Source organism: Lutzomyia longipalpis, chromosome 2, assembly GCF_024334085.1.
Source record: "Lutzomyia longipalpis isolate SR_M1_2022 chromosome 2, ASM2433408v1".
NCBI classification, from domain to species: domain Eukaryota; kingdom Metazoa; phylum Arthropoda; class Insecta; order Diptera; family Psychodidae; genus Lutzomyia; species Lutzomyia longipalpis.
Window position 1 is genome coordinate 3,042,505 of NC_074708.1, and position 27,112 is coordinate 3,069,616.

The 27,112-nt window shown below is 33.1% G+C and overlaps 2 protein-coding genes across 3 annotated transcripts; one reads left to right on the forward strand and one right to left on the reverse strand.

Moving 5' to 3' along the window:
• On the forward strand, positions 1–27,038 carry LOC129788620 (MTOR-associated protein MEAK7). Of its 2 annotated transcripts, XM_055824835.1 has the most exons (7): positions 1–488; positions 4,019–4,320; positions 4,378–4,602; positions 18,978–19,165; positions 19,231–19,753; positions 20,975–21,160; positions 21,230–27,038. In XM_055824835.1, the coding sequence occupies exons 2-7, from the start codon at positions 4,192–4,194 to the stop codon at positions 21,347–21,349; spliced, it is 1,371 nt and encodes a 456-aa protein (XP_055680810.1). In that variant the 5' UTR covers positions 1–488; positions 4,019–4,191; the 3' UTR covers positions 21,350–27,038. The 2 variants fall into 2 exon arrangements, with proteins under 2 accessions (XP_055680810.1, XP_055680809.1); XM_055824834.1 differs by having other exon boundaries at positions 62–488; positions 20,975–27,038.
• On the reverse strand, positions 4,671–18,939 carry LOC129788617 (uncharacterized). Its single transcript, XM_055824831.1, has one exon. It carries the CDS (start codon positions 15,269–15,271, stop codon positions 5,369–5,371), a length of 9,903 nt encoding a protein of 3,300 aa, XP_055680806.1. The 5' UTR covers positions 15,272–18,939; the 3' UTR covers positions 4,671–5,368.
• Positions 27,039–27,112: the final 74 nt, after the last annotated feature.

Consider the following 27,112-nt stretch of genomic DNA (forward strand, 5'->3'; position numbering starts at 1 on the left):
ACTGCCTCTTTGAAGTTTATTCCCACAATCATCCACGCAAGTGCGCAACATAGAGAAGCCCCCTAATTGAATGAAACTCTCAGCGGAGAGAGAACAAGTGTCATAATTTTGATAGTAGAATTTTTTTATACTCGGCGGTACAAATAAAGTTGGAATACATTTCGTGCTCACATAGATAAAATTGCTTTCTCGCCACGAAGACGTGTGTAGGTTTTGAGCTGGCGTGTGGGCTCTCTCTTGTAATATTTTATTATTTTTCCTCTCCAAATTCCCGCAGTGAAGTTCGAAATTATGCAAAATTTGCGGAGTTTTGTGCAAGAAAAGTGATTGAATTTGCAGAAGGAAAAAAAAGGAGAGAGAAATGCGTGAAGAAGGAAAAATCAGGACGACATTGGAAGTTATGTAGTTCATTTTGAAGGAGAGAGAGACTCCACCACCACCCAAGAAGAAAATTCTTCAATTGAACTGAATTTATTTGGAAGGAAAAGGTAACAAAAATTGACACGTAAAAAAAATGATAAATCCATCGTCTCACCTTCAAGTTGCATTATTCAATTTTCCTCCATGGCATTCACCTTGAAAGGAGGAAGATGAATAGAAAATGTGGGAATGTTGTAGTGTCGTGCAAAAGGGCAGAAAAAAAGAGATTTAGGGTACACACCTGTGCAGAGGAGGATTATTTTTTCTTTTGAAGGGTGTGGGAGAAATCCGCGCAAGAATCTGAGGGGGTGGTGGCTCTTGCAGTGAGGACTGCTGATGGGGCTCATTCTCATTTTTATATCATTTGTTTAGCCATCAAATTAATGACTCGACCACATTCCGTCATCGTCCCCAATAAAAGAGTGGACGTCTGAGTATCCACTTTGATCAGCGGGGGAAGTAAATAAACAAGCCACACAGGTGCACCAGACTACCCTATTTTATTCAGGATATCCTTTTTTGCTAATTTTCTTTCAAAAGGAATTTTAGATGGTTTTTTCTTCAAATTTAAACCTAATTGGGCTAATAATAAGAAGCTCCTTAAATTGGAATTGAAAATAGGGAATTTGGTTTATTTTTTGTTCTCCAGCGACGTTTTGATTTTATAATCAGGATCTTCTTTAGGCTCTAAGACTAATTAATTTACTTTAGATTTGGTATTTTTGAGCTTTTTGAATAGAAAATGAATCAGAATAAATTTATTTTTTAATAATTTTGAAAGGAAAATATGAAATGAGAAATTCTTTAAAATCTTGGTCTATAAGATTTTTTTTTTAAATCGGTTCTGCCACTTGGAGACTTAATAATAAATTAATTTTGTAATTTATTGAATTCCTTAATTTATAGATAATTTTTTTTCTTATTAATTTTGAAAGAAAATATATTTGTGAACCAAAAAAAAGTTAAAATTTTTTTTACCCAGTTGGGAATCGAACCCGCTTCACAAGCTTATTGGATACGCTTATTAAGTCGGTGCTTTCGGTTAAAAAGCTTCAAAGAAATAGAGAAAAAATCTTATTCATTCCTCTTCTTTGTAAATGTTTTAAAGGCCTCTAAAAGGTTTGATTTTTATTAAATTGACCTCAAGCTTTTCTCCAAAATTTTTCATTAAATAATTGATTGATAAAAGTATCAAACTGAACCATTTATTGAAACAATTAAGAGTTTAATTTTCGTCACTTTTACTTAAAACATCAGACTTATGTCTTTTTCAAACAATACGATTCAATATTTGTTGATAAAATATTTTTAGTTTCACCTTCTTAACACAACATTGCAAAAATTCATTTTTTTTGTGTGATAAAAATGTACGAAAAAAATCACAAGAAACCTCTTGTGGGAGATTGCGAAAAAGCACTCATTCATAATAAAATGACTCCTAAGGCCTCGTGATGATAACACTGCGATAGAAGCCACGTGAAAGACGTGAAGTGAGTAATCAGCATTTGGGAATGACTTAATACAAAAAATGGAATTCTCCTCCAGACTTCAATTTTACAGCTCTCGCATATCTCGGGGTGTTTTAATTGTTTTTTTTCTTTTGGGTGAAGAGAGAAGAAAGAAGGTCGAGAGGATGTAAATGGAAAAATACTTCCATATTAGTCATCTCGTATAGACGAGAGAGACTTGCCAGAAAAATTGTAAACCTTGCACGTGGAAAATTGGCCTCTTTTGCGTATGCTAGTTAATTGATTTTTCAGACTTCATTTCACACCGTAATTCATCTGTCTAAGCTTTACGCAACCATATAGAGTTTGTGTGTAACTTTTAAATAAAATTCCATTTAGCATGTGTAAAGATAAATTCATTTGGTAAACAACTCGTGCAAAGATTTGAACTTTTTTTAAATGGAATTTTTATGAATGGAATTTCCATGTTTTTTTTTGTGGGAAATACCAAAGTTTGTTTAATTTTCTTTTATTACATTTTTGATTAAAAAAAAATTAATTGAATGAGAAGATAAGGAATTATTTATTTCGGCTCTTTGAAGGGGAGTTTCATCAGGTACTGTTGATCAATTTCTTCATTTTTAGGATTTTTTTGGTGCAAGAAAACATACAAAAAAGTTCTAAAATTTGTAGCTTTTCACTTAGAAAGTTTCCTCAGGATTTTACTATCCTGATTTCTCCTATCGTCAACGTCCTTTGGTCACTTGAAATAATATTTAATATTCCCCATAAATGAAATGAGCCGTAACTGATTTATTTTATATGCAATATATTAAACAGGACGCATACAATATTGTTGTATATTTCGTATTACTTCCTCTTACACTGTCATTGAAAAGTTTCCTAAACAGTAAAAATTTAGTATTTTTAATAGAAAGTTTAATTGAATATTAACTGCGATTGAGCTTAATCGAATTTAAATAAAAACTCAGTTTTGGAAAGGCGAATTCTTTGTCTTTACAAATATGAAAATATTTCAAAATCGGTCAACAGTGTTTCACCAGCCATTACAGTCAGGTATTGATTAACGTCGCATGGGATATACTCTTTCCACTCATTATTATTAATGGGTGGAAAGAGTATATCCCATGCGACGTTATTCAATACCTGACTGTATAGTGAACCTATGTGAAATAACCATTTTTACTTTTCACTTTCACATCTTACATTTTCATTAATCAGGGACCGATTTAAACAAATAGACTGTTGCTAAATAAAAATTTATTTTTCTTTTAAATCAAATAGATTTTTCAAAATCGGTTTAGTGGATAATTTTTTAAAACCAATTTAGCGAACCAATAAGTTTCTTTTTCAAATTCTCCCGAATTTTTAATTAGATTTTTTTCAATTCTTTGTATTTCAGTCATTAGTTCATCGATTCAAAAAATAGGTTATCGTTTGAAAGGTAATTTATTGCCCTTTCCATAACTGATAAATTTATCAAAATCGGTTAAGCTAGTATTTTTTAACGGCTTTATAGTAAATACATCATCGATATTTTAATTTATTTTTGTAAGTAGTTAAACATTCCCTAATCAACTTAATTCGGATTTTTTAAAATAATTTTTATCATTCGATTAGGCTCAAATTAAATTTGACATTATTTTCCTGATTTTGTTTCAATTTTTAAAGTAAAACGGATAAAAAATTTAATTATAACTTCACAACAATTTTAGTCAATTGAAAGCTTAAGAAAATTATTTCAATTCCTAGTAATCTGGGAACTTTTTACGGGTAGTGTACATCCTGAATGTATTATCCTGGAAATAAATTTAATGCATTCTATATGGAGAAAAAAAAAGAAAAATAAATTCTGCGTGTGCAAACATAGTGCTTTATCGGATATTGTTTGATACAATATAATGTCAACTTGTATTACAATTTACAAATTAAATTGGTTATCACACCAAACTCCGCATAAGAGCTTTTTCAAACTCCGTGTGCGGATTAATTGTATATATAGCAATAGCGTCCGCACGATGGAATTACAATAACCTTTCTGAAATATTAATAATGTCAGAGATAAGAGACCTTATCGTGCTTTTTTTTCTCGTCAATATTACTGATGTTGAGCTTCCTCTCTTTTATAGCTTTTCCAACACAGGTGAGAGGGAGGTTGATAGAGAGAGAGAGAGAGAGATACAATCAATCACACCTTTGCGGATGAAGTGCTAGACAGGCCCACGAAAAGGGCGAAAAGAAGAAAAATATAGAAACTATTCTATGTAATTTATTGCACACCTGGAATATAAATTGATGAACAATGGGCAATTCAAGCACGAAACTCGCGGAGAAATGCTCACTGTTGACCAAGGACGAAGTTCCACTTGTTGCCAGCTCCTTTAAATTAGTCAGCAAGAATTCTGATCGAATTAAAGAGGATGATTTAATGGTAAGTTGAGTATTTTCGTTATTTCCTTTTTTATTTAAAATATTTCTTTTTTTGCAGAAATTTTGGGGCTCCCAGATGGATCCTCGCTTAGCTCAATATATAACGAATTTCCTGTTTGGCTCCCTTGGATCTCGATCATCAGTGGTGGAATTTCAAAAGTTCGCCGAACTATACGTTTACTGCGTAAGAGGATCAGTGGATGAACGAATATCTGTTTTATTGACATGCCTGGGCCATTCGGGTTCTGAATCAGCCGATATTGCTTATCCGCTAATCAAGGAAGTGAGTACTTGTGATTATTATCTCTGCATACAAATTAATTTCTATTTTTGGACAACCAAAAGCCTTCATGTTAATGAAAAATGTACTGGTAAGCTGACCAAGCTTACGAGAGCTGTGTTTCTTTCAGTGTACCAATTTTGTGAGAGCAAACTAGAACGCAAATAAATTTAAATATGCGCAAATTCGGGAAAAGAAGAAAAGTTATCCCCTAAGAAATGTTTTGAAGGCAATATCTCGGGAACGGTTTAAGTTGTACATTAATTTTATAAATCTTTCATCCTCTACGCGGAACATGAATATTTTATTTTAAAAAATTTTGTAACTTTTGAAATTTATATATTTTCTTATACATAGTTTCAAAACTAATCAATAATTTATACAAATCACTAAAAAATCATTAATAATTTTTAGAGGAATACGTGTCAAACAGAAGTCTGAATCATAATCCTCCCCCCTTTCCGCGTCTGCCGCCTTAAGCGCCCAGATTCTACCAACGGGGAGGTGCGGACGAGGAGTTGGATAGGAGAGGCTATTTGAGACGCATCCTATCCCTTTGAGAATCCAAAAAAATCTGAAAAGATAGAAATATTATTCTGAATAGACATTATTAAATTAATTTATATTTACCTGTTATGTTGGTTCACCTCTGTATGCTCGAACCCCCCCCCCCACATGCTCTCTAATTCTACTTGATAGATAGTTTTTCTTAATAATTTTTGGAGTATTCTCCTTAGCTTTATAATTTAAAATTAAAAGTGTCATTTTACTACATTGTAGGAAAAGGTAAAATTTCCCCTTCAACTAGTATTTGTTTTAGATGATTTCTCATGCGCATAATGTCATATTTTTGTTCACATGGATTTATTCCTAAAATATAACTAACTGCATTAGCAATAGCGAAAATTCCGCACATTATATTATCTGGCTGTCTCATTACAGAATGAAATGTAAGAAAATTTCTCAATGGTTTCAAATGTGGGTGCAATGCGCTTAGAAGTCTTTCTGCTTCTCTATTTAGAATTTCACCATTCATGGAATCATAATAATTAATTCTATTGTTACCGTTATAAATCGCGAGTGTCCAATGCCCAATAAAATTTGCATGTCGATCATAACTAATTATAAACTGTAGATGTTTTTCGTTTGGTTGAATTACTGGACATTTATCATTACCTTCATGATCATCGATAAATCCATACGTTGGATTAATTTTTCTGTAATCGGGATAATTTGCATGTAGAATATCCATAAAGCGATATATATGTTGCAATTCTACAAATTGATTTTGAAAACTTATATCTTCCACTTCCCACAAGTATCTGCCATTTTCATGTAAAATATTAGCTGGCCAATTTTGGTTTTCTACGTTATTAGTCACGTTACTATTTTCTGTATTCATGGGATTAGATTCAATTTCTTGAGAGAAAGTCTTATTTTTTACAGAATTTTTATCATCTGATGTATTTGTTAATGGCAAAATTTGGGTGATATTCGAAGGTTGCTTTTCTGGAACATTATCTGTTTTATCGGGTGATATATTTTCTTCTATTATTCCTACTGTACAATAAACAGGACGATGGTCAGAAAAATAACTATCATATATACCTGCGGTGAAATTATTTGACAAAATATTTGAAAAAACTATATCTATTTGACTATCATATTTCGTTGTGGATTGATCAGCATCCAGATTATTTTGCAAGCCGTACTGGTTAATGTATTTTAAAAATTTCTCATCTGTTTTATGCGAAGAGACATTAAAATTAAAGTCTCCAATAACAATAATTTGACTATATTTAGGTATTTTAGAAGAAACATTTTCAAATGATGCTTTAAATACATCAAAAGGAACTTTTGGAGATTTATATCCAGTAATAATATAAAAATTATTGTGATAGTTTTGATATTCTATAACAAAAAGACTTAAAGTAAACTTTTTCGTGAGATCAGTTTTGATATCTTCCGTTAGTATTTTAAACAAAGCGTTGTCTTCATCTTTCACGTAACAAAGGAGGCCTCCAATGTTTCTTATTGCATTATCTTGTCTATAAAGAACTTTATAATTTTTAAAACAGGGAACAGAAAAATTCTTAGTTGTTTTTGTTTCTGACAAAATTACAATGTTAAAGTATTTATACCATGAATCACAATCAATGTCTTTGAAATGCTTGTGCAATGAAATAATATTGTGATAACAAATCTTTACTTTATTTTTCTCAGGATTACGAATATCTTTGAATTGATCTTCAATAAATCTTTCATTTCTAAGTACTTTAATCACTTCCTGTGCTTGTTTTGCCGAATTTGAAAAATTAGGTTGAAAAAATTCACCAATTATATGCAATCCATTGAGTGATTCTACTCTGCTAAGTCCTACATAAACCATATCTATAGTTAGGCCCTCTCTTTTAGTATAATCAATACAAATAGATTTGTATGTTTGACCTTGACTTTTGTGAATAGTTAGAGCTTCAGCTGGAATTAGCGGAAATTGTTTTCTGGCGACTGTAGAAGAGTTTTTGTTACTCAAATAGAAAGTAGCTGTATCTTTTTCAAGTGGAATCAAATTAGGTTGCAAATTATTTTCTTTTATATAATTTTTAAAACGTTGTTCCTTGGCACGAGTTTTTCCAACTCTCTCCGCGAAGAATTCTAGCCAAACAATTGACACATTATTCGAGGAATCAAATGTTAGATGACGCAATACACCGGTTGCACCATTTACTAGACCGTCTTCAACATCCAAATTACTTATTATCATGTATTTTATACCCAATTTCAATTTCAATTCATATACTAGTCCTCCTGTATCTGTTGGGGGTCTATTTTGAATATGTATAAGATTTTCTTTTTCCCGTTTAGAACTTGTAGCTTTGTTCTCTACTATTTTATCCTTTGCAGTTGATACATACAATTCTCCTGGAAAACCGGCAATTTTACGTTCATTAAACGCATCTACATTTACACGTTTGTAAAACAATCTAATTGCTTCATCAGGGACTTCACTAGGGTCTTTAACAGTTCTAGATTTAATCAATGCTATATCTTCCTGTGTCATACGCCCAGCGGCCAAATTATTCAAAGCTATTGTAAATTCCAAATCGTCTTTCTGACGCATTATTTCAGTCAATTCAAAGTATTTGAATTCGTCCCATAGAGGGTTTGAATTAAAAATATTAGCATTACTTTTAGTTGGTGGCTTATATATGGGCACATCTTTCACTGGGTTTAGTTGATTTAGATCACCTACTATTATGACAGATTTTCCTCCAAAACTTTTATTGACTCCAAAAATTTGTCTCGAACGCATATCCATTTTTAGAAATGTATTAGATCCGACCATAGAAACTTCATCTACTATAATTAGTTTAACATCACGAAGTTTACAACGAATAGTATTTGCAACATCATCACTCAAACCAGTATTTGACTGATTTTGTGTAACTTGAAGAGCAAAGGCTCTATGAATAGTTGTACCATTTATCAAAAATGCCGCCATACCGCTTGGTGCACAAACCAAAACCTTCATACTTTCTGGATTACCGTTTGGCATATTATCATAGTGCGATGTAATCAACTGATACAAACAATTGATTACACGTGTTTTGCCTACGCCCGCAGAGCCGGATAGAAATATTCGAATTGGCAAATTATTTGACGTGAAACATTTATATATATGCATTACAATCTGTCTTTGTTTTTCATTAAGTGACTGCAATTTTTCGAACAAACTATCTTTAGATATTCTTACCGGGTTAACTAGTTTATATGATTTATCTTTGGGATTATCAGTTTTTTGATCGCGGGGTAGTACATCAATTTCTTGAGATTTATGTATTGGACGATTTCTATCGGGATCATCATCAATGTCAGTGTCATCGTCATTATCTCGATTATTAATTGCGTCTGATAGCGCATTTTCCGATACAGGAGAAAATTTAGCCCGTACTTTTTTAATAGCATCTAGATTTGCAAAATATTTTGCTTGGTGATCGCATTCCTCAATTTCGGTTTTTTCATTACGGAATGGTAAATACAACAAAATTTGCTCACGGTAATAATTATCCCCATCTTTCTCTAGATATCCTCTGTATCTAACAATTTTGGAATATTTTCTTTCTTTTGCTTCTATTTCGTCAACATTTCCGTCATCCGTATTACTTCTGCGTACTTCTGTATAGTCTGCTGCATATTCAATCAAACTAACGTTATCCAAACCTTTTCGTTTCTCATATTTATGTACAATGTCTTGTGCAAATATGTCAGTAGAATCTTCTGGAAGGTTAAGCAAATCTTTTTTTGGTTTCAATATTCTAGTTCGTTCATTAATTGGTCTAGTATTAATATAAATTGACCCTCTACTTGATTTAGTTATGGGAATCGATAGACAATAATAAGCTGCTTCCTGTGCGGACACCAATTTATTATTTAGGAATCCATTTCCATATTTACGCAATCTCTCTTCCAAAGTATAGTTTTTATGAACCTTAATTTCCGTACTTATATCTTTCAAAATTTTTGTGACTCCAGAGTCAGATTTTGTTACGTAATCTGCAACATATTTTACTAGAGCGTTTACCTCCAAGACTGGTTGTATATCCATATTAGATTCAGTGTAATTCAAAATATCACTATTATATGCATTTATGTTTACTTCTAAACTACTACGTTTAAGAAACAGGCGTGGACGCTTAATGACGCTTCGAATAGCCAATATATATTGCTGTCTTGTTATGTCAAGCTTAAATAGAAAGTCTTCAAAAGAAATATCTACAAATTTGATTGAAAAATTTTTAACTTCATTGTAAATTCTTTTGTAAATTTCTTTAAGTGCATTTACATCATTTAACTCTCTTTCTTCTTTACTAAAAGGTATTAGAATTTCCGTTCTATCCATTGGAGGTATAGGGAAGTTGAACCTACACATATTTCGTTTACCTTTATAACAAGTTTCCGAATGTTTATGCATTTGCTTTTTAATCAATGGATATTTTTCAGGATCCACGTACTTACACGTCATAAATTTTTCAACGTTCCTAATATACTTATCAGTGAATTTAGTATTTTCTTCATCAAATTCTGGAAAATCTTTCAACCACACAAGTTTGTGTGAATGCACACTTCCTCTCATTTGAAATTCATATCTTTCAAAAGAGTCAATAACGTAATTATCTTCGAAAGGACCGCATTTTTGTACAATATTTTTTCCCGTTCCATAATTTTTATTGGGATCAATTTTTAGCAATGCCATAAGATTATTATCTTTTTGAGTAAAATATCTAACACACGTTACAGGATCATTACGAATAAGAAGCGTTTTTTCTGCTTTTTCAAGATTCATGCTTTCTAGCAATGAAAGGTCTCGACCTGCATTCTTAGCCAAGTTTTGTAGAAGTTCTGGACAATGCAGTTCACTAAAAGTGGTTGTTATAAAGAAATGTGGTTTCCCCAATTGTCTAATCTGGGCAAGTAGAGTATTTTGTTTATCTGCAAGGTAACCAGGAGTTAGGGAGATAGTTTTCATATACCTAAAACCATCATCGCTTTCAATGAGTTTACTCAATTTATTTTCACTAAGGACGTCGGAAGCTGTAGTTGTTTCTGTTTTCTTTGACTTTCGCAATGCCGTGTTTATTGAACTTTGAACAGATTGTAGCAATTTTTTGTTACAACTGTACAAAACTTTCGTTGGAGTGCAACATCTACGATCTCTTCTAAGCTGTTCTGATTTAACTTGTTGATAATAATAAATATTTTCGTTTTCATATTTTTCACCACAATATATTTTTGGAAAAGAAAGGAATTCCAAGTTTTTATTAGCACTAGCATATATAGGTTTTTTCCCCTGCCCGGGGGCCATAATTTGAATTTTGCTTGCTTCTGTTACATACTCATTCAAATCCATTGCCATTATATCTTCATTTGGTACACAATCTCCATAATCTATAATATCCTCTATATTTTCTTGTTTATCTGAATTATTTTTGTTTTTATCACCATATTGCAAAATTTGTGACATTTTTTGTGTAGGCTGATCATACACCGTAGGAATCATCTGAGTGGGTCTATCATAAACAGAAATTTCAGATATTTCTTCAATTTCAGTTTCTTGTTCAATTATTTGCGTTGGTTTATCATACACATTTAGAAGTACTTGCGTTGGTATTGAATATACTGTAGGAAACATAGAAATTGAACCAGAATCTAGCATATCAGCCAAATGATTTCTCATTTCTTCGACTTGATAGCAAAGATTACTTGGTTCAATATTATTGAGTAGAGCTACACTATTTGCAATAGCGTGAACACCACAAGAATAAGTATCGTTTTGCTGAAACGTATTCATATATGTTATGGCATTACTCTTCTTCATAGTTGTGGGATACATTTTTTTCAAAAAATTTATACAATCTTCATTAAGTGAATTCCAATGCAAAGAATCATAAACTTTTATAGAACCATTTTCATGTAGAGTTGTTACCCAATGACCAATTTTGGAATTTTCAGTTGGTTTCAGAAATAGAATTTGTACATTTCTCTTGTACCTTCCCTTTGAGGTTACCCATTTAAGGCCTCGTTCTTCAATCAAGTGAGTTTGGAACATAAAATTATGCGCAAAAATATGATTAATAATTTCAATAAATCTATCAGTATGAGTATTTGTAACGTAAGTTGTCGAATTACGAATATCTTGAAAATTACGATACCTGGGAAAATTGGAATCATCCAATACCTGTTCTGTCACTTCTTCATCAATTATTTCAATAATATTATTAGTTTTAGTTATTTCATTTTCTGTATTCTTCGAATCATAGTCATTTACATCAACTATAAAAGGAATCTCTTGATTCTTTTCGTTATCAATTATGAAATTGGGATCGAGACTTATACCTTCTAACTTATAGAGTGGCTTTGTTATCAAATAGTTAATTGCTTCTATAATAATCCAAGGCCTGACTGTATCAAACATATAATGGTTCTTATACTCTTCGTGTCGCTTCAATTTAATTTGAAGTGTTTTCATTTCATTTGGTTTACGAGGCAAAACTTTAATCATGTCATTTATTTCTACCGGAACGTGTACAACGCTGCCTTTAAGACCTTTTTGAGGATTCAGCATATATTTTTTCAATTCGCGAATTTCCATAAAGTTTAGAATCGGTGCGACCATCCTTTCTTCCAGATCGCTCAATTCTTTGATGCAATTTGGAATTTCTGGAAATGCCAGTCCATTTTTAATAGCAAGTTTTGGAAGTTTGTTTTTATTCAATGAATAAAGACACGTATTACAACAATAATCTGAAATCTTAAGAAAATCTTCCAGATCAGATTTGTTGGAATATTTGCATTTATCAATTTTCAATTTTCTAACACTATGCTTAAAGAATATACATTCACAGCATCCACATATGAATTCTGGAACTTCTTTTCTCTTTTCAAAAAATTCTAAAAGTGTACGACTTTTATCTTGTAGTCTTTTAACTCTCTTTTTCATATTTGTACCTTTAACTTTTTTGTAGTCATAATTTGATTTGATCTTAAGTGATCGTTGTAGCCTATCTCTAAACATCATAAGTTGATTTTCAAAAGTTGATTGATCAACATTTGCATATTTTAATTTAATTGACTTTTCAATTTTTCTGCTTATAATATCCGAATCTCTTGGTTTTCTAATTTTTTTCAAAAAACGAGTTTGTATATTTCTCGATTTGATATTCTTACTACGTCTACTAATTATTAGTGAAAATTTTTTAGTTTTTTTGGACTTACTTTTGTTTTGCATCCTAAGTTTTCTGGAGATATTTTCTTTTCTTCTTATATCCGGATTTTTTCGTTCAATTATATGTCTCAGTCGCCTTTTCTCATTTTCAATTCTTCGTTTCATGTCATCTCTACGGTCTTCTTTAAGTTTCCACTTTCTAGTCTCATTTTCCATTTGTCGCTTAACATCGTCTTTACGCTCTTCTATATGTCTTCGCTTTCTAGCCTCATTCCCCATTTGTCGCTTAACATCGTCTTTACGTTCTTCTATAAGTCTTCGCTTTCTCGTCTCATTTTCCTTTTGTCGTTTTACGTCGTCTTTACGCTCTTCTTTGAGTCTTCGCTTTCTAGCCTCATTTTCCTTTTGTCGTTTAACGTCGTCTTTACGCTCTTCTATATGTCTTCGCTTTCTAGCCTCATTCCCCATTTGTCGCTTAACATCGTCTTTACGTTCTTCTATAAGTCTTCGCTTTCTCGTCTCATTTTCCTTTTGTCGTTTTACGTCGTCTTTACGCTCTTCTTTGAGTCTTCGCTTTCTAGCCTCATTTTCCTTTTGTCGTTTAACGTCGTCTTTACGCTCTTCTATATGTCTTATCTTTCTAGCCTCATTTTCCATTTGTCGCTTAACATCGTCTTTACGCTCTTCTACACGTTTTCTCTTTCTGATTTCGTTTTCAATTTGTTTTTTTAGATCATCTTTACGCTCTTCAATATGTCTGTGATTTCTGCTTTTGTTTTCCTTTTGTCTCATTGTGTCGTCTTGACGTTGTTTTGAAACTTGTTTCCTTCTCTTCTCATTTTCAATTTGTCTCCTAGCATCGTCCTTACGCTCTTCTACACGTTTTCTCTTTCTGTTCTCATTTTCAGAAGTACGGTATACTTTACTATTTCTCAATTGTTTTTTGTATTCTTTATTGTATTCAGACTTCCTATACTCATTGGGTTTTCGGATTTTGGGTATTGTAGTCTCAGAGATCTGTGGTTCATTCTTAATTTTACTATTTTCTTTGATTTCACTTAAATGATGCCCAAAGTGTAGCATACTATTATTTTCAGAAATTTCATCTTCAATTTTGCGCGTTTTAATATATATTGGTGTAATAGTAAAAAAGCGTTTATCACAATATTCGTAATTTTCGTAAAGAAAATTGTATTTCAATATATTTATAATTGAAATCAAGTCAGTATATCCACACAAAATGGATGTACCGTTTTCTTGCACAATTTGTCCAAATGCACCACGTGAGTGACTGTCAAAGTAATAATATAGATCATTTGCTTTGAATATTGCAACTGATACAGATGTACTTGTAAAAACTCCACAGCTAAAATGATCAAAAAAGTGCTCCAATGCAAATTCTAAACTATTATGTCCATCTTTTCCTTTGAACTCTCCTTGCAAACCGACAGTAAGAGGATTAAACTCGTTACCATTAAAAATTTCAACAAGTTGTGTGCTAACTTTTGTGTCCAAAATCTCAAATTTATTACAAACTTCATTTACAGTCAAATACTGATTAGCTCGCCGAGATATATTATATATATCGTTTCCTTTTAAAAGAATTTCATCCAGTGTTTGAGTCTTCCAATTGGATACAGGAATAACATGAGTGTATGCAAGTGCAACTACAGCACATGCAGTACACTGCTTGTTATTTGAATCTGAACCAAAAAGTACTTCATTATCTTGACTGTATGAGCCACAAACAAAAATGTGTGGCACAACAATACCAAACTGTTTGTAATAGTTGGCATTTCTCGCTTGCTTTGACTTTTTCGCGAATCCACCTCCAGTTTGGATTACGGCAAAATTATCATCATGATTCAATATCATTATTGCAAAACTCTTGTTTTTCATCTCTGGAAGAGATTTTAATGTTGTTTCCCCCTTGACTTTCTCGTCTGAGATATCACCGAAAACTTCATATTTACGGTGAAGTAACTCATTGCGCATCCTCTTCTCATGGATCCTCTTCAGTTTACGTTTCAACTTTAGAATCTTCTTTACGTAAGCCTTCTTATTCTGAGCACGTGTAATCTCGCGACCAAAAACTGCATTAGGCTCTGGGTTTCCGTCCTGCTCTATGCATACATCAATTTCTAGATTTTCTTTATTTGTATCTTTGAATTCTTGGCGTTGGACGCTTTCATATGAAAGAAAGGCTTTATTAATCTTGTATGTTTCCTTTATCTGGCTTGGAACTACTTTATACGCAGTCATTGCAAACATCCTTGTTCCCTTGTAATTAATATCTCCCTGAGAAAGATTGTACATCAAAATCTTATGCAAGTCGGATACATTTCTGTATCCGCAAAGCACAGATGTACCATCTTCGGTCACAAATTTGCCTAGTGATCCCCTTGAATGGCTATCAAACATGTAAAACATGTTGCTTGTCTTCAAAACAGCAACACTGAGGTCACCACATGTGATGACTCCATGTGTATACCGCTCGAAGAATGCAATCAATTTCACATGAAGATTTCCAAATTCATGTTTACCGCATAGTTCTCCATGCAAATCAAGCGCGAGATCATCTACCGCGTATTCAAGAGTGATCTTTTCGTTCATTATTGCAAAATTCTTGGAAATTTCTTCCGGAATCAGATACATTTCTGAAGTATTTTCTCGTGAGGTAATATATACCTCGTTACCTTGATAAAGGATCTGATCAATCGTAGTGCTTGTCCAATAACTTGGATCAAGCACGTGAGCATACGCGATGGCAACAACTGAATTAGCCATACTTTGCTTATTATTCGCAAAACCTCCAAAGAGGTCAATATTGTCTTGACTGAATGAACCCCTGACAAACACTTCCGGATTAATAATCCGGAAGCGCTTGGCAGAAGCATCATTGGCAGAGCTTTTTGTCAAATTCGTCATAGTTTTCGTCAAATTTGTCATTTTGTGCCTCACGGCTCCCTCACGGGCTCGAGTTACGGATGTAACAAGAGAACCGTACCCGGATGGGTAGGCTTCTCGACTCTCCCTTTGAGCCGAGGGTTCTTCCCACGCAGAATCAACCTGTCAACGAGAAAAAAAACGATTAAATGAATTAATTAGTTTGAAAAATTTTTCCAACAAAAATTATCTTGAGATGATAAAAAAGGCTTTATTAATTTTTCTTTTAGAAAATCAGCAAATGTGCAACAAAATAAAACACTTTATTTCGAAAGAGAGACACTAAAGACATCTCTGAAAAACAAATCTTTAAAAAATCAGATTGATGGGAAAAGCCTGGTATTGCGCTGGGAAATTTTTGAATTTCAATCGTACATTTACCGAGATAAAATTTATTATTTTCGCAGGAAAATATTTTTGGAAATGGCTATTCTTACAACTTTTTTACACCTGACGTTTCAAGATTTCGAAAATTTTCATTTTGTTATACACCCAATTATGGAAGCTGAAAAATGCCCAAATCAATTAAAACTTTACGAATATTTTTTTATTAGAAAGTTGAAGCATTTTTGTAATGAAACATGTTTTATTTCGATTTTGATTAAGAAGCTAACGGAATTTGTTCTAGAAATTCCTTAAAAGTCAAAAAACTATTTTATTATAAAATATTGTAACTAAGGAGATTTCGAAAGAAAATTAAAGAAAAATTCTGGCCGATGCATGGGAAAATCTTTTTGCAAACGCGTGAAGGTGCCTAATTTTGGGAAAGAGGCGAAAAAAGTAAAAAAAAATGTACATTGAAAATCTAGAATTTTCCAAAAAATCTTTTTTATCGGTCTTTATTTTTTACATTTCCAAATTTTTTCTACTAGCCATATTTCAATAAAAAACGTTTTTTTTTTTGCTGCACATTCCTTGCTGATTTTTTAAAATAAAATGAATAAAGCCCTTTTTGTATTTCATTGAAACACGTCATAGGGTTGTGAAACATGTTTCAAACATTTTCAGGTATTTATTTATGATGTTTCTTATTAAATTTTTTTTTCTAAAAGAGACAAAAATTATTAATAAATAAGTCCGTATAGAATATATTAGCTGGAAAATGTGCTTGAGCAATGGAGCAAAATACACGTATGTAGGTCCAAGAATTGTCAGAAGGCATAATTCTACCCTTTTATCATCAAATACAGTGCTGAGAAAAAAATGTTAAATGAGTATATCGGAATAAAAACCAATTTTCTTTTTTTTATTAATGTAAATTGAATAAAAGCACTTTTATTTGACTGATAATATGTCAATCAACTTCAAGGTATTCATACAAAAATAATGAAAAGGAAATTTAGAGTTTGAAAAAAAAAAAAACGATTTTAAAATCTTGCCTCGACTTGAGAATTCTTTTGAAATCAATTATATTCGTAAATGTGGACGTGCACTGTATTTTGCGCGAAGAAAAATGTTCAAGCTTACATAACCCTAAATTTACTTATATGATAAAAAAAAATCAGAATTGTGGGAATCTATGGCTGGAAAATAATTTAATTGTCCCAAAGGAATCACTCCCGAGGGTTTTTCATTGCAATTTATCTCATAAATCACACATTGTTGCACGTGAAAACTAAAATTTTCCTATTTTGTAGAGCCCAGGGTGCGTAAGAAAATATAAACTGAATAAAAACAACAAAATTACATGGAAAATATTTGAGAAATAATTCCGCAGAATAGTTCCGCGGAAAAATTCCATAGCAAAAAAATTGTTTACTTGGGAGCACTTTTGTGACGCACTTTGATAAATATTTTAATTTCTAGCTTAAGACACGGATAGAAAGTAACAAATACTTACCTGAAAAAAGAAATCACCCGCCCCCGCGGCGGGGGCTCCAGCACAACACAAATTTCCCCCCGCACCGCCCAAATTCCCCACAACACTCATAGTACTTTTTAAGCGATTTTCACTGCACTTCACGAGTATTTCACACTGTACACTTCCACTACGCGAATCTACGCCCTACTTTACACTAATCTATCAAGAAAATAAGCCTAAATAACGAAAATAAACACTTTTTCACTGCACAAAATACGCCACCATGTAAATACCGCGAAAGTTGCAAAGGCACTGACGTTTGTTGCAAAACAAAAGAAGAAGAAGAAGACGAAACATGTTTCACGAAAGTTTGAAATGTTTTATAGGAAATCCGTTAAATGTAGTACACTAACCGCCAATTTGTTGGAAAACATAAATACACAAGAAAAACTCATTTTAAGGGCTTCATAATCGCTGTGGATGCATAGGGGGCCCCAAGTACTTTTAGTTAAAGTTAGAGGATACAACTCGCCGGAAATTTTTGCGAAATTTGCACGACATTTTTTGACGCGAATTTTGAATTTTTGGAGCTGGAAACCAATCGACTCAGCATCGCTTTCGGGTCACAAAAAACACAATTTTACCATGAAAATTTGTGAGAAAATTGAGAAAAACCTTCCGTGCGAGTAAAACAGTATCAGTGACATGCAAGTGAGAGAATCTCACTGAAATTGCACCTACATCCGTCTCATGCAGGTTTCTCATTCGTCCGCAAAGCTGGGAAAGAGGTTCCTAAGATATCTTTAGAAGGCCATATCTCGGGAACGGCTCCATAGATTTTCGTTTTTAGACCATCGTTGGAAAGGTCTTAATCTCAACTATAACATATTAAAATATGAAGTAAATCGATAATGGCATTTTCGAAATATTCGAGTTCGAAATTTCCGAAAATTTTGATTTTGACTTTAGCGCCTCTCGCGGTCATTTCTCGAAGTTGCAATGTTCTAGACATTTGTAGGGTTTCACGAAACCTTTCATTTGCGCTTGAGTTGATTAAAATTGGACTTGTAGAACCCGAGATATGACATGCTAACTTTGGAAGGCTATATCTCGAGAACGGCGACATAAATTTTCTTCATTTTTGGCATGGAGCTAGATAATATAGTCAGCTATAACATATCAAAAAATGAAGCAAATCGATAATGGCGTTTTCGAGATATTCATCGAAAACTCATCGAAAATTTTGTTTTTGATTTTTGGCCCCCTAGCGGTCACTTTTGAAACTTTGGATGTTCTAGAGAGTTGTAGGGTTTGTTGAGAGCTTTCATTTGAGCCCGGGTTGATCAAAATCGGTCAAGCCGTTTTCGAGTTATGGTCGATTTTCGATGAAATATTGTGACGGCCATATTGACTAAACGGCTTGACCGATTTTCGAAAATGAGGTATCGTTGGAAAGCTCTTGATGGCCCCTACAACATATCAAAATTTCAGATTTTTAGCTGTTACAGGGACTGAGATATAGCGAAAACAAAATTTTGAGGTTATTCAAAATGGCGGACGCGGGGGTGGGGGGTAAAATTTGACGTCATAATCGGATGTCTTCCGGTCGATATTTAAACTTTGCCGTTTACCGCAAGTCTCTATCTATTACCGTTCTCTTGCAATTTAGCTCTGAACTCCGGACGGACGGCCGGACGGCCGGACGGACGGCCGGACGGACGGCCGGACGGCCGGAAAAAAAAATTTTTGGCGCATACGTTTTTTGGAATGTGGGGACCCTAATTCGTGCTCATCCCAAGTTTGAGCCCGATCTGACGACTTTCGATTTTGCTCGGTACACAAAAGCTGTGTCTGAAAGAAACACAGCTAAAAATCTCTCTTATGCTCTTTATGCTTTTTTTCTCGTAGTACGTGGAAGCTGTTGTTAGTAGCTACATGAGAGCTTTGAGACTTGAATCTGGGCCACAATTTAAATCGTGGGAATCAAAAGGATTCCGCATTATTAAGGAATGTATTCAAAAATTAGCTGATAGCTTGGTGTACGATGTTGTTCAGCCAGGAACACAAAAAGTCACAAGAACCGATGCTGAAAGATGGTTTGTTTAACGTTTATTTTCATTTTGGTTTAATTTATTATTTAATTCCTGTTTTTTATTTTTAGGCTTCAAGCCAATCCGACATTTCTCAAGATGCTCGAGCATGTCTTTTCCCATTTGTACAACTATCGCAGCACAAAGAGTCCACAGGAGGAACCCATTGCGGTGCGTGGCTCAATGGAGTGCGCATCGAGACTTTTGCCATTTTGCGAAGGCCTGGAATACGTTCCCGATTTCCCAGCTACAACGGACATTACGCAAATTCTCTACATTAATTCAAATCTCCCGCAAGATTTTCAGAATAAATGGCGATTCTTGTTCTCATCCCAAATACACGGGGAGAGCTTTTCAACGCTACTGGGTAGGATAATGGATCAAGGTCCATCTGTGATTATTGTTGAAGATACAAATGGGTATGTTTTTGGGGGCTTCGCACCGGCATCGTGGTGCTTGAGTGCCAATTTTGCTGGTGATACGTCAACATTCCTCTTCACGTTGCGCCCCAAAATGCGATGCTTCGAAAGTACAACGTACAACAATCACTATCAGTATCTCAATTTGCACCAGCAAACAATGCCCAATGGTTTGGTAAGTGGTCTCTTAACTATTCCATATTCAATGTTAAAAGAACTTTACTTGAATTTTGGTCTTGTTAACTAATTTAATTAGTGAATGAATTAACAATTTTACTCAAGGAAAAAAATATCTTGATCAATTCAATCGGTTTTCTAGTTTCTATGGAATCTTATATTTTGCACCAATTTGATTCGGTGTTTTTGACCAATTTAATTAGTGGATGATTTAACAGAATTAATCTCAATCTTAAGAATTTAAACAATTAATTTGATGAAGATATATTTGGCAATTTTATTCAATGATAGAACTTCGGAAAAAAAGTAATTTGACTGAATCATTTCGTCATATTTATTCCATCAATGTTTTTTTTTATCTACTTCACTAATTTAGTTATTGAATGATTTAACAGAATAAATCTTACAATTAGGAATTTAAACGATTGATTTAGAAAAAAAAAGATTTAATAGTTTTTTATTCAAGGAAAGAGTCTTTTTAACTAAATCAATTATTGAAAACTTCTGATATAGTTTTTCACAGAATAAATTCGACATTTTTGACTATTTGATTATGTAATTTTAACTATTTCATTGAGTTCTTTTAACCGAGTAATCTGTTACTTTAATTGTTTCAGAACTATGATTTAATAGCTTTGCTGTATTTGATTATTTATATTAGCTTTTTTATCTTTTCATCGAATATTTCTATCATTTTTGCACATTAAATCAATCAGTTAATAATAAAGAAATCGATTGTAAAATATTTAAGGAATTTGAAAGATTTTTTCAATTAGAGGATCGCTATTTCTAACCTCAAAACTTTTACCTACAATAATTTTCTCACAAATAGAAAATGTTTTTCCAATTTTATTTTAGAAGAATTCTAAGTGATTGAATTTCCCTGTGAACAGATGTAGAATTTATCACGAAATGTTTTAATTTTAATTCTGTGACGATTAAGAAAAGACGAAATGGCCACCGTGGCTAGCAAAATTCTCCAAGGGTTATATAGGTATTTAAAGACCCAAAACGATCGAAACCCATTTTTTTCAAAATATTTTAAATCGTTAAAAGTAATTGATATATTCTGTTAAATCGCCTTTTCACTGATTACTTCAGCAATTTTAACCAAAGTTTTTTTATGAGTGTTATTTTTATAATTTTTCTTTAAAAAATCATTCTCTGAAGAATTTGAGAGAAATTCAATTAATTTGTTAAAATTAATTTCTCTTTAAAGGGAATGGGTGGACAACACAATTTCTGGGGTCTCTGGCTTGATAGTGAGTATGGAATTGGTGAAAGTTCCGAATCCTGTACAACATTCAAAGGATACTCGCAGTTGAGTGCAAATAAAAAATTCCAAATACGCAATATTGAAGTTTGGGCTGTTGGTGAGAAACCTTCAACGGAATCCGATGATGAGGTAAAAAAAATTAAAATTGTTTTCTCTTCAAGAAAAGTAATTAATTGTCTTTGTCTCTTATCTTTAAAGTGTTCACAGAAGAGCCCAGGACGGTCTGTTTTGCAGGGAAATACGGAAACAAAGGCAATTTTGGAAATGGCAGGAAAGAGGCAATATTCTGAAGGTATTCGTGATGAGTTCTTTGAGTAGAAATTAAGGCGGTAGGATTGAGAAAAAAAGACCTACATGCCTATTTGCAACAACTAAAAAATTACTTTAAAGACACAAACATTTCCCATTTAGTAAATCAATTTAAGTGTGAGAAGATTGAGAGTTTGCAGCGTTGTTGCAACTGAGAGAGAATGTAATATAATTCGTAGTAATTTATTGAGTAAATTATTAAGCATAGCTAGTATTTTGCTCTAATTTTGTTCATTCTTTATTACACAATTATAATATTTTTGAGCTCTTACAATCAATTTAAAAGAAAATACTAAGTGATATATAATAATTATTGCTGAAAAAACTAATTACAAAGTTCATAACATTTAATTACATATACATATATTAAATTACGTGGTAAGATGAATCATAAATGATGGTTAGAAAGAAAGAAGAAAAAAACATAATTGACGATGAAAATTATATAGAAAATACAAAGTCATACCAAAGAAATGTTAAAGTAGAATGTATAGAATATTGTAGGTATAAAAGTTAATTTTTGTTTAGTTTGTAGAAGTTTTTTCATTAAAAAGAAATTTATATTCACCCAAAAGTGACCCCTTTGGACACATTTTGGGACGATTTACACGAAAAGTTAATCTTGTTTCCTTATTAATTTGAGATTAAAAACTTTATTATAAAAATGAATGAAAAAAAAACCCTTAATCCTTATATGCAAAAAAATAAATGTCGCAATGTTTCAATCTTGTACCAGAATCGCACATAAACAGACTGAATAATTTATATACATACACGTAGATGAGGAGAAAAAATAATTAATGTAATAATCCTTTTATTGTGTCCCTAATTGTGCTTTCAAAAAGTGAAAAATCATTGATGTGAAACTTTGATAAATTCTGGCAAGAAAAAAAAATTAAATTGTTCTTGTTCATTGCACGCCTTTCGCAGATAAATATTTTACTTTATTCGATTTGATTTTACACCGAAAACTCACCTCAATAAATTGTGAATGAAGCGTAAATGAATAAGAAGAAGAATTTGTGCTTTAATGAAGCGCTCTGATTGGCTAAAAGCGCGATCAGTGCGTTTTCATTGGCTAACTGTTTGTTCACGGCGTGAACCTTCGGTGTAAGGTTAATTTGAATGGAGCATTCATAAGTTAGAAGATTTTTTTGAAAATATTTTTAAAGAGTTAAACTTGAAGATAAGTCGTGAAATATATTTTTTCTAACGGCTATTTTTACAATTTCTTTTGGATCATCTTTAGTTCATTAGAAAGTTTCTAAAAAATTTTAAATATTTTTGTGATTTTCATTTTGTTTAGACTGAATTACGATTGTTTTTTTTTATAATAATTTCAATGAACTAATTATTTATTTCTTTTTAATTTTATGGGTAAAGTTGAGATTTCGGATGGGACAGACGAAAAAGGAACAGAAAAGAAGATTTAAAATCTAGCTTCAAAAAAAAATTGATTCAATCCTTGATTTTCAATTAATAAAAAACAATTTTTTTGCGGTGGAAAAGGAGAATTTTAATTTTTTTTTAATTTTGGGTATAAGATTGCGTGCGATCACCCGTGTTTACGTGCGATCGCATAAGATCGTGTAAGATCACACAATTTAATGCCAAGGAGGCAAGATTTTCTAGAAAAAAATGCAAATTAATGCGATCTTCAAAGGTTTTAACGCATAAAATGATGCACTAACAGTGAAAAATTAAAAATAAATTAAGTTTTGTTTCCTTTTACAATAATAAGATCGAATTAATCGGAAAACCTTACTGATTTCCATTCAAAATAAATTTTCAAAAGCTTCAAAACATTCGTAGCTTTTATATAGGCATACCTAAAACAAAAAATTTATATAATTTGAGACATGAAGCTCTCTAAATTTGTCTTCAATATACAAATAATAAATTCAGCCTGAAAGCGTCCGAAGGCAGCCAGATTATGTGGAGAATTATGTGTGAGATCGCGTCGCGATTGTAAAAATAAATTTTGAATTCTTCCCACAATCGTCTGTGACGTATTTTTCATTTAAATTTCTTATTATGCCAAATGCTATTGAATTTTTATTTGCTCTTTGATTTATTTTCTTCAATTGAAACAATTAAGGAGGATTAATGTTTGTTAAAAGAAAATTCTTTCCACATGATGAGGAATGGAATTTGGAGAATTTTTTTTTATTTAGATAATTTAATTTTTCAAAGGAGGAAAAATATGAAAAAGTAATTATCTCAGTTGTTTGATTGAGTTTCCTCGATCTTATGAGGTTATCAGACTACAGCTTCAAACGCTTAGAATTTTCTAATCTCTCTGTGTGAGTAGAGGAGAGAAAATATTCTACTCTCTTTTATTATTAATTACTTAATATTCAGCATTAAAAGAGAGTTCTAGGCTCTTAATTCTCAACAGTTTTTACATGGGAAAATATGAAAGAGAATGTAGAATATTTCCCCCCTTTTATTTCTTTTATTCACAGAGAATTTAAAAGAAATGTTAACCCTTTCGCGTCGACGTGAAACATTGAAACATGAGTTCTTTTTATTAAAATATTTATTGTCTAGATGCTTTTAGAGGACTTTTCTCAATCAAAACGTCTTCTTTGGCCTCTTTTGCGTGAATTTGATGCATTTGTAACATGGACAAATAATTAAATTCAGAAATAATTGGAAAAATAATTTGTTTCACGTTTGGGTCAGCGTATAACCCAAAAAAACGCGAAAGGGTTAAGCGTTTCAAGGTGTTGTGATATAATTCAGTTATAAACTTTCTTCTCCATTCAAAAAGTCAATCATAACGCGTCCAGTTATAAGAGTTGGTGTCCCACAACGTATAGAAGTTTGTTTATGCGATGTAATACTATTTGTGAGCAGAATTAGTAGGCAAAGTTGATTTTTTTGTGAAATTCAGCAATTTGATGCATAAAAATGGTCATATCTCTAGTTCTATAACACCTACAGAAATTTCGTGACTAGTTTTGGAAAGGTCCTGAAATAAGCTATAATATGATATATATCTCAGTGATTTTCAAGGTCACCCGTAGAACACAAAATGGCGGATTTTTGTTTCACAAAAAGAGTTTTTCGCACTTTTCGTCCTGAAGAAATGGTTCTAGAGGTTTCTGATGTTTTAGAAACTTGTAGATAATTGCGAAACCTTTAATTTGATACCAAGTTGAGTCAAATCGGGCAAGCGGTTCAAAAGATATGGTGCTTAGAACTTTTCAAATGCAAGAATTTTTCAAATATCCATATCTTCTAAACGGCGACATAGATTTTCTTCATTTTCGGACTGGTGAAAGATATTGAGTCAGGCCACAACATATCAAAATTTAAAGAAAATCGATGATGGGGATTCGGAGATATTGCCCCTTAAAATTAGGCAATTTTTGTTTTTGATTTTAGCGCCTCTTGCGGATGTTTTTGGAACTTGGAATGTTCTAGACAGTTGTAGGGCTTCCCAATACCTTTCATTTGACACCAAGATGGTTAAAATCGATCAAGCCGTTCTCAAGTTATATCGAAAAAACACTTTTTGCTTTAGACCGCCATATTTGCTAAACGGCTTGACCGATTGTCAAGTATGAATTGTTGATGAAAACGTCTCACTGAGCCCTATAACATACTAAAATTTCAGACCTCTAGCTATAAGGGAACTGATTGACGGTGTTTCAAAATGGCGGACGGCGGCCATCTTGGATTTTAAAAATGCGAAAAAATGAAATTTTACACCCACATTTCTATAGAAAACTTCAAACCGGAAGTCTCTATCTGTTACCGTTCTTGAGCTATAAGGCAAAATGTGGAGTCCGGGCCGGCAGGCCGGCCGGCAGGCCGGCCGGATCAAAATTTTTCCACCACCATTTTCAGAATGTGGGTTGTCTAAAACGTGCTCATACTAAGTTTGAGCCCGATCTGAGGTGGTCGGTTTTTCCGACGATTACAATACTTGGTGTTGGCCACGAAGTGGAACACCAACTAATAAGATTTTCTTATAAGAATTTCCCAAAAAAATGTTTTTGTGATCTGCGAAAGGTCTCTGAATGTTTTTTATAATTTAATCTGAAGTTATAACTAAATAAATAAATAAGTTTTAAGTTATCTTTAAATGTTGTTATTTTGTATAATAAAATTATAGAGAAAATGAGAAAAATAAAATGAAAAGAAATAAATTTAATTTAAATCTCATCAAGGAGGAGGCCCATCGGCTTAAGTGAGAGCTATCTGTAGTAGCTGGATAAGATGCAGGAAAAATCATCCAGCCGGCGAAATTGAAAATTGGCGCACTTTTTCCTTCCATACAGAGACATTTTTCCACATGATATCGTGATGTGAGTTTTCCTCCATTGCTGTGTGGATGCTATACAGGCTGAATGCTTGTATGAGGTTGATGGGAAAATTGTGGCGCAGGCGTGACTTTGTGTGCTTGTGGAAAATGTTGAGGGAGAGAAGAAAAGTGGCCGTAATGCTGTTCCCACATTGATTATTGGGATATTTCTCTTTTGTGCACCTTCTTCCTCCCCTGCTTTCTGGGTGTGTGCCTGTGTGCGAACCCTGTGCGGTTGTGTGGCTGCTAAACGGGGGGCCTGTAGTAGCAGTGTGACGACGGAAAAACTCCACCTCGGTTGAGTGTGTGGAAAAACGATTTTTCCCAGTCAGTGTGCGGCGGACATTTCTATCGATTCCAGCGTTCCGCGGCCTCAGTGCCGTTCCTGGTGGCCAGATTTTCATCAAATCATTTTGCCTCTGAGGCCCCCACAAAGAAGCATACCAGTGTTGTTGTGAACGAACTTGCAACTATGCTCTGTAGTTGCTTCACCACCTGACTCGGTTGAGCATCAAAAATTCGACACCTTTATGCGGGAAGGAAGACTTTTTCTTTCTTTCTCCTCAATCTCTCCGACCAGTGAGGGGGCAAATTTTCACAAAGATAGATTTTCTTCAAATCTACTTCAAAAGTAATTTTCATCATATAGCAGTGAAGTGAAAACGGAGTGTTTAGCAGAAGAAGAGAAAAGTGAAAAAAAGTCTCTTCTATATGGATGGATGTCTCAATGATGGGATGAAAACGTGAAAAAAGAGTGGAAATAAAAATGAAAATGATGTGAAAAGTGTTTTCACGGTGGGGCAAAGGAAGAAAAAAAGTGAGCACATCTGAAAGCTTATTCTAATAAAAATAGCTTTTTAGCAGCAGCATTAGCTGCTAAGGCAAAGGAGAGAGGTGGAGAAGAAGAAGGAAAAAAAAAGCACGATACAAGTGAGCAGATAAGGTTGATTTGTTCCCTCGACATATATATTTTTTTCCTCCTACATCGTCACATATATACACCATACATACATACATATGTATACAATATATGTTCTGTGAGACTTATATCGGATGGATAAAGCGACAATTGGTGATTTGACGACGGAAAGTCTGTGTGCAACACCGCAATAATATTCATCATCGACAATTTGCAAATGGATTACTAATTGACTGTGCTGAATGATTAACTCCGCGAGACGACCACCTTCGCGCAAATCGAACCTCCTGCCACTCACCCAAAGAGCACCAGGCAATTTATTATCAATCCAACATTGAACACGGTGTGTAAACATCCACCACCCCCTCTGCAATCACAGTCCCAGAGCGGCAGTGTTGCCATAAAAATTCCAGAAGTGACACCGTGCAAAAAGGTGCAAAAGGAACGCAAAGAATTTTTTTTTTTTTTTTTAAAAAGGGCTTGAGTGTGCATTTATCACATGAAGACCAATTGAAGGGTTGAGCTGAAAAAAAAAACGGGA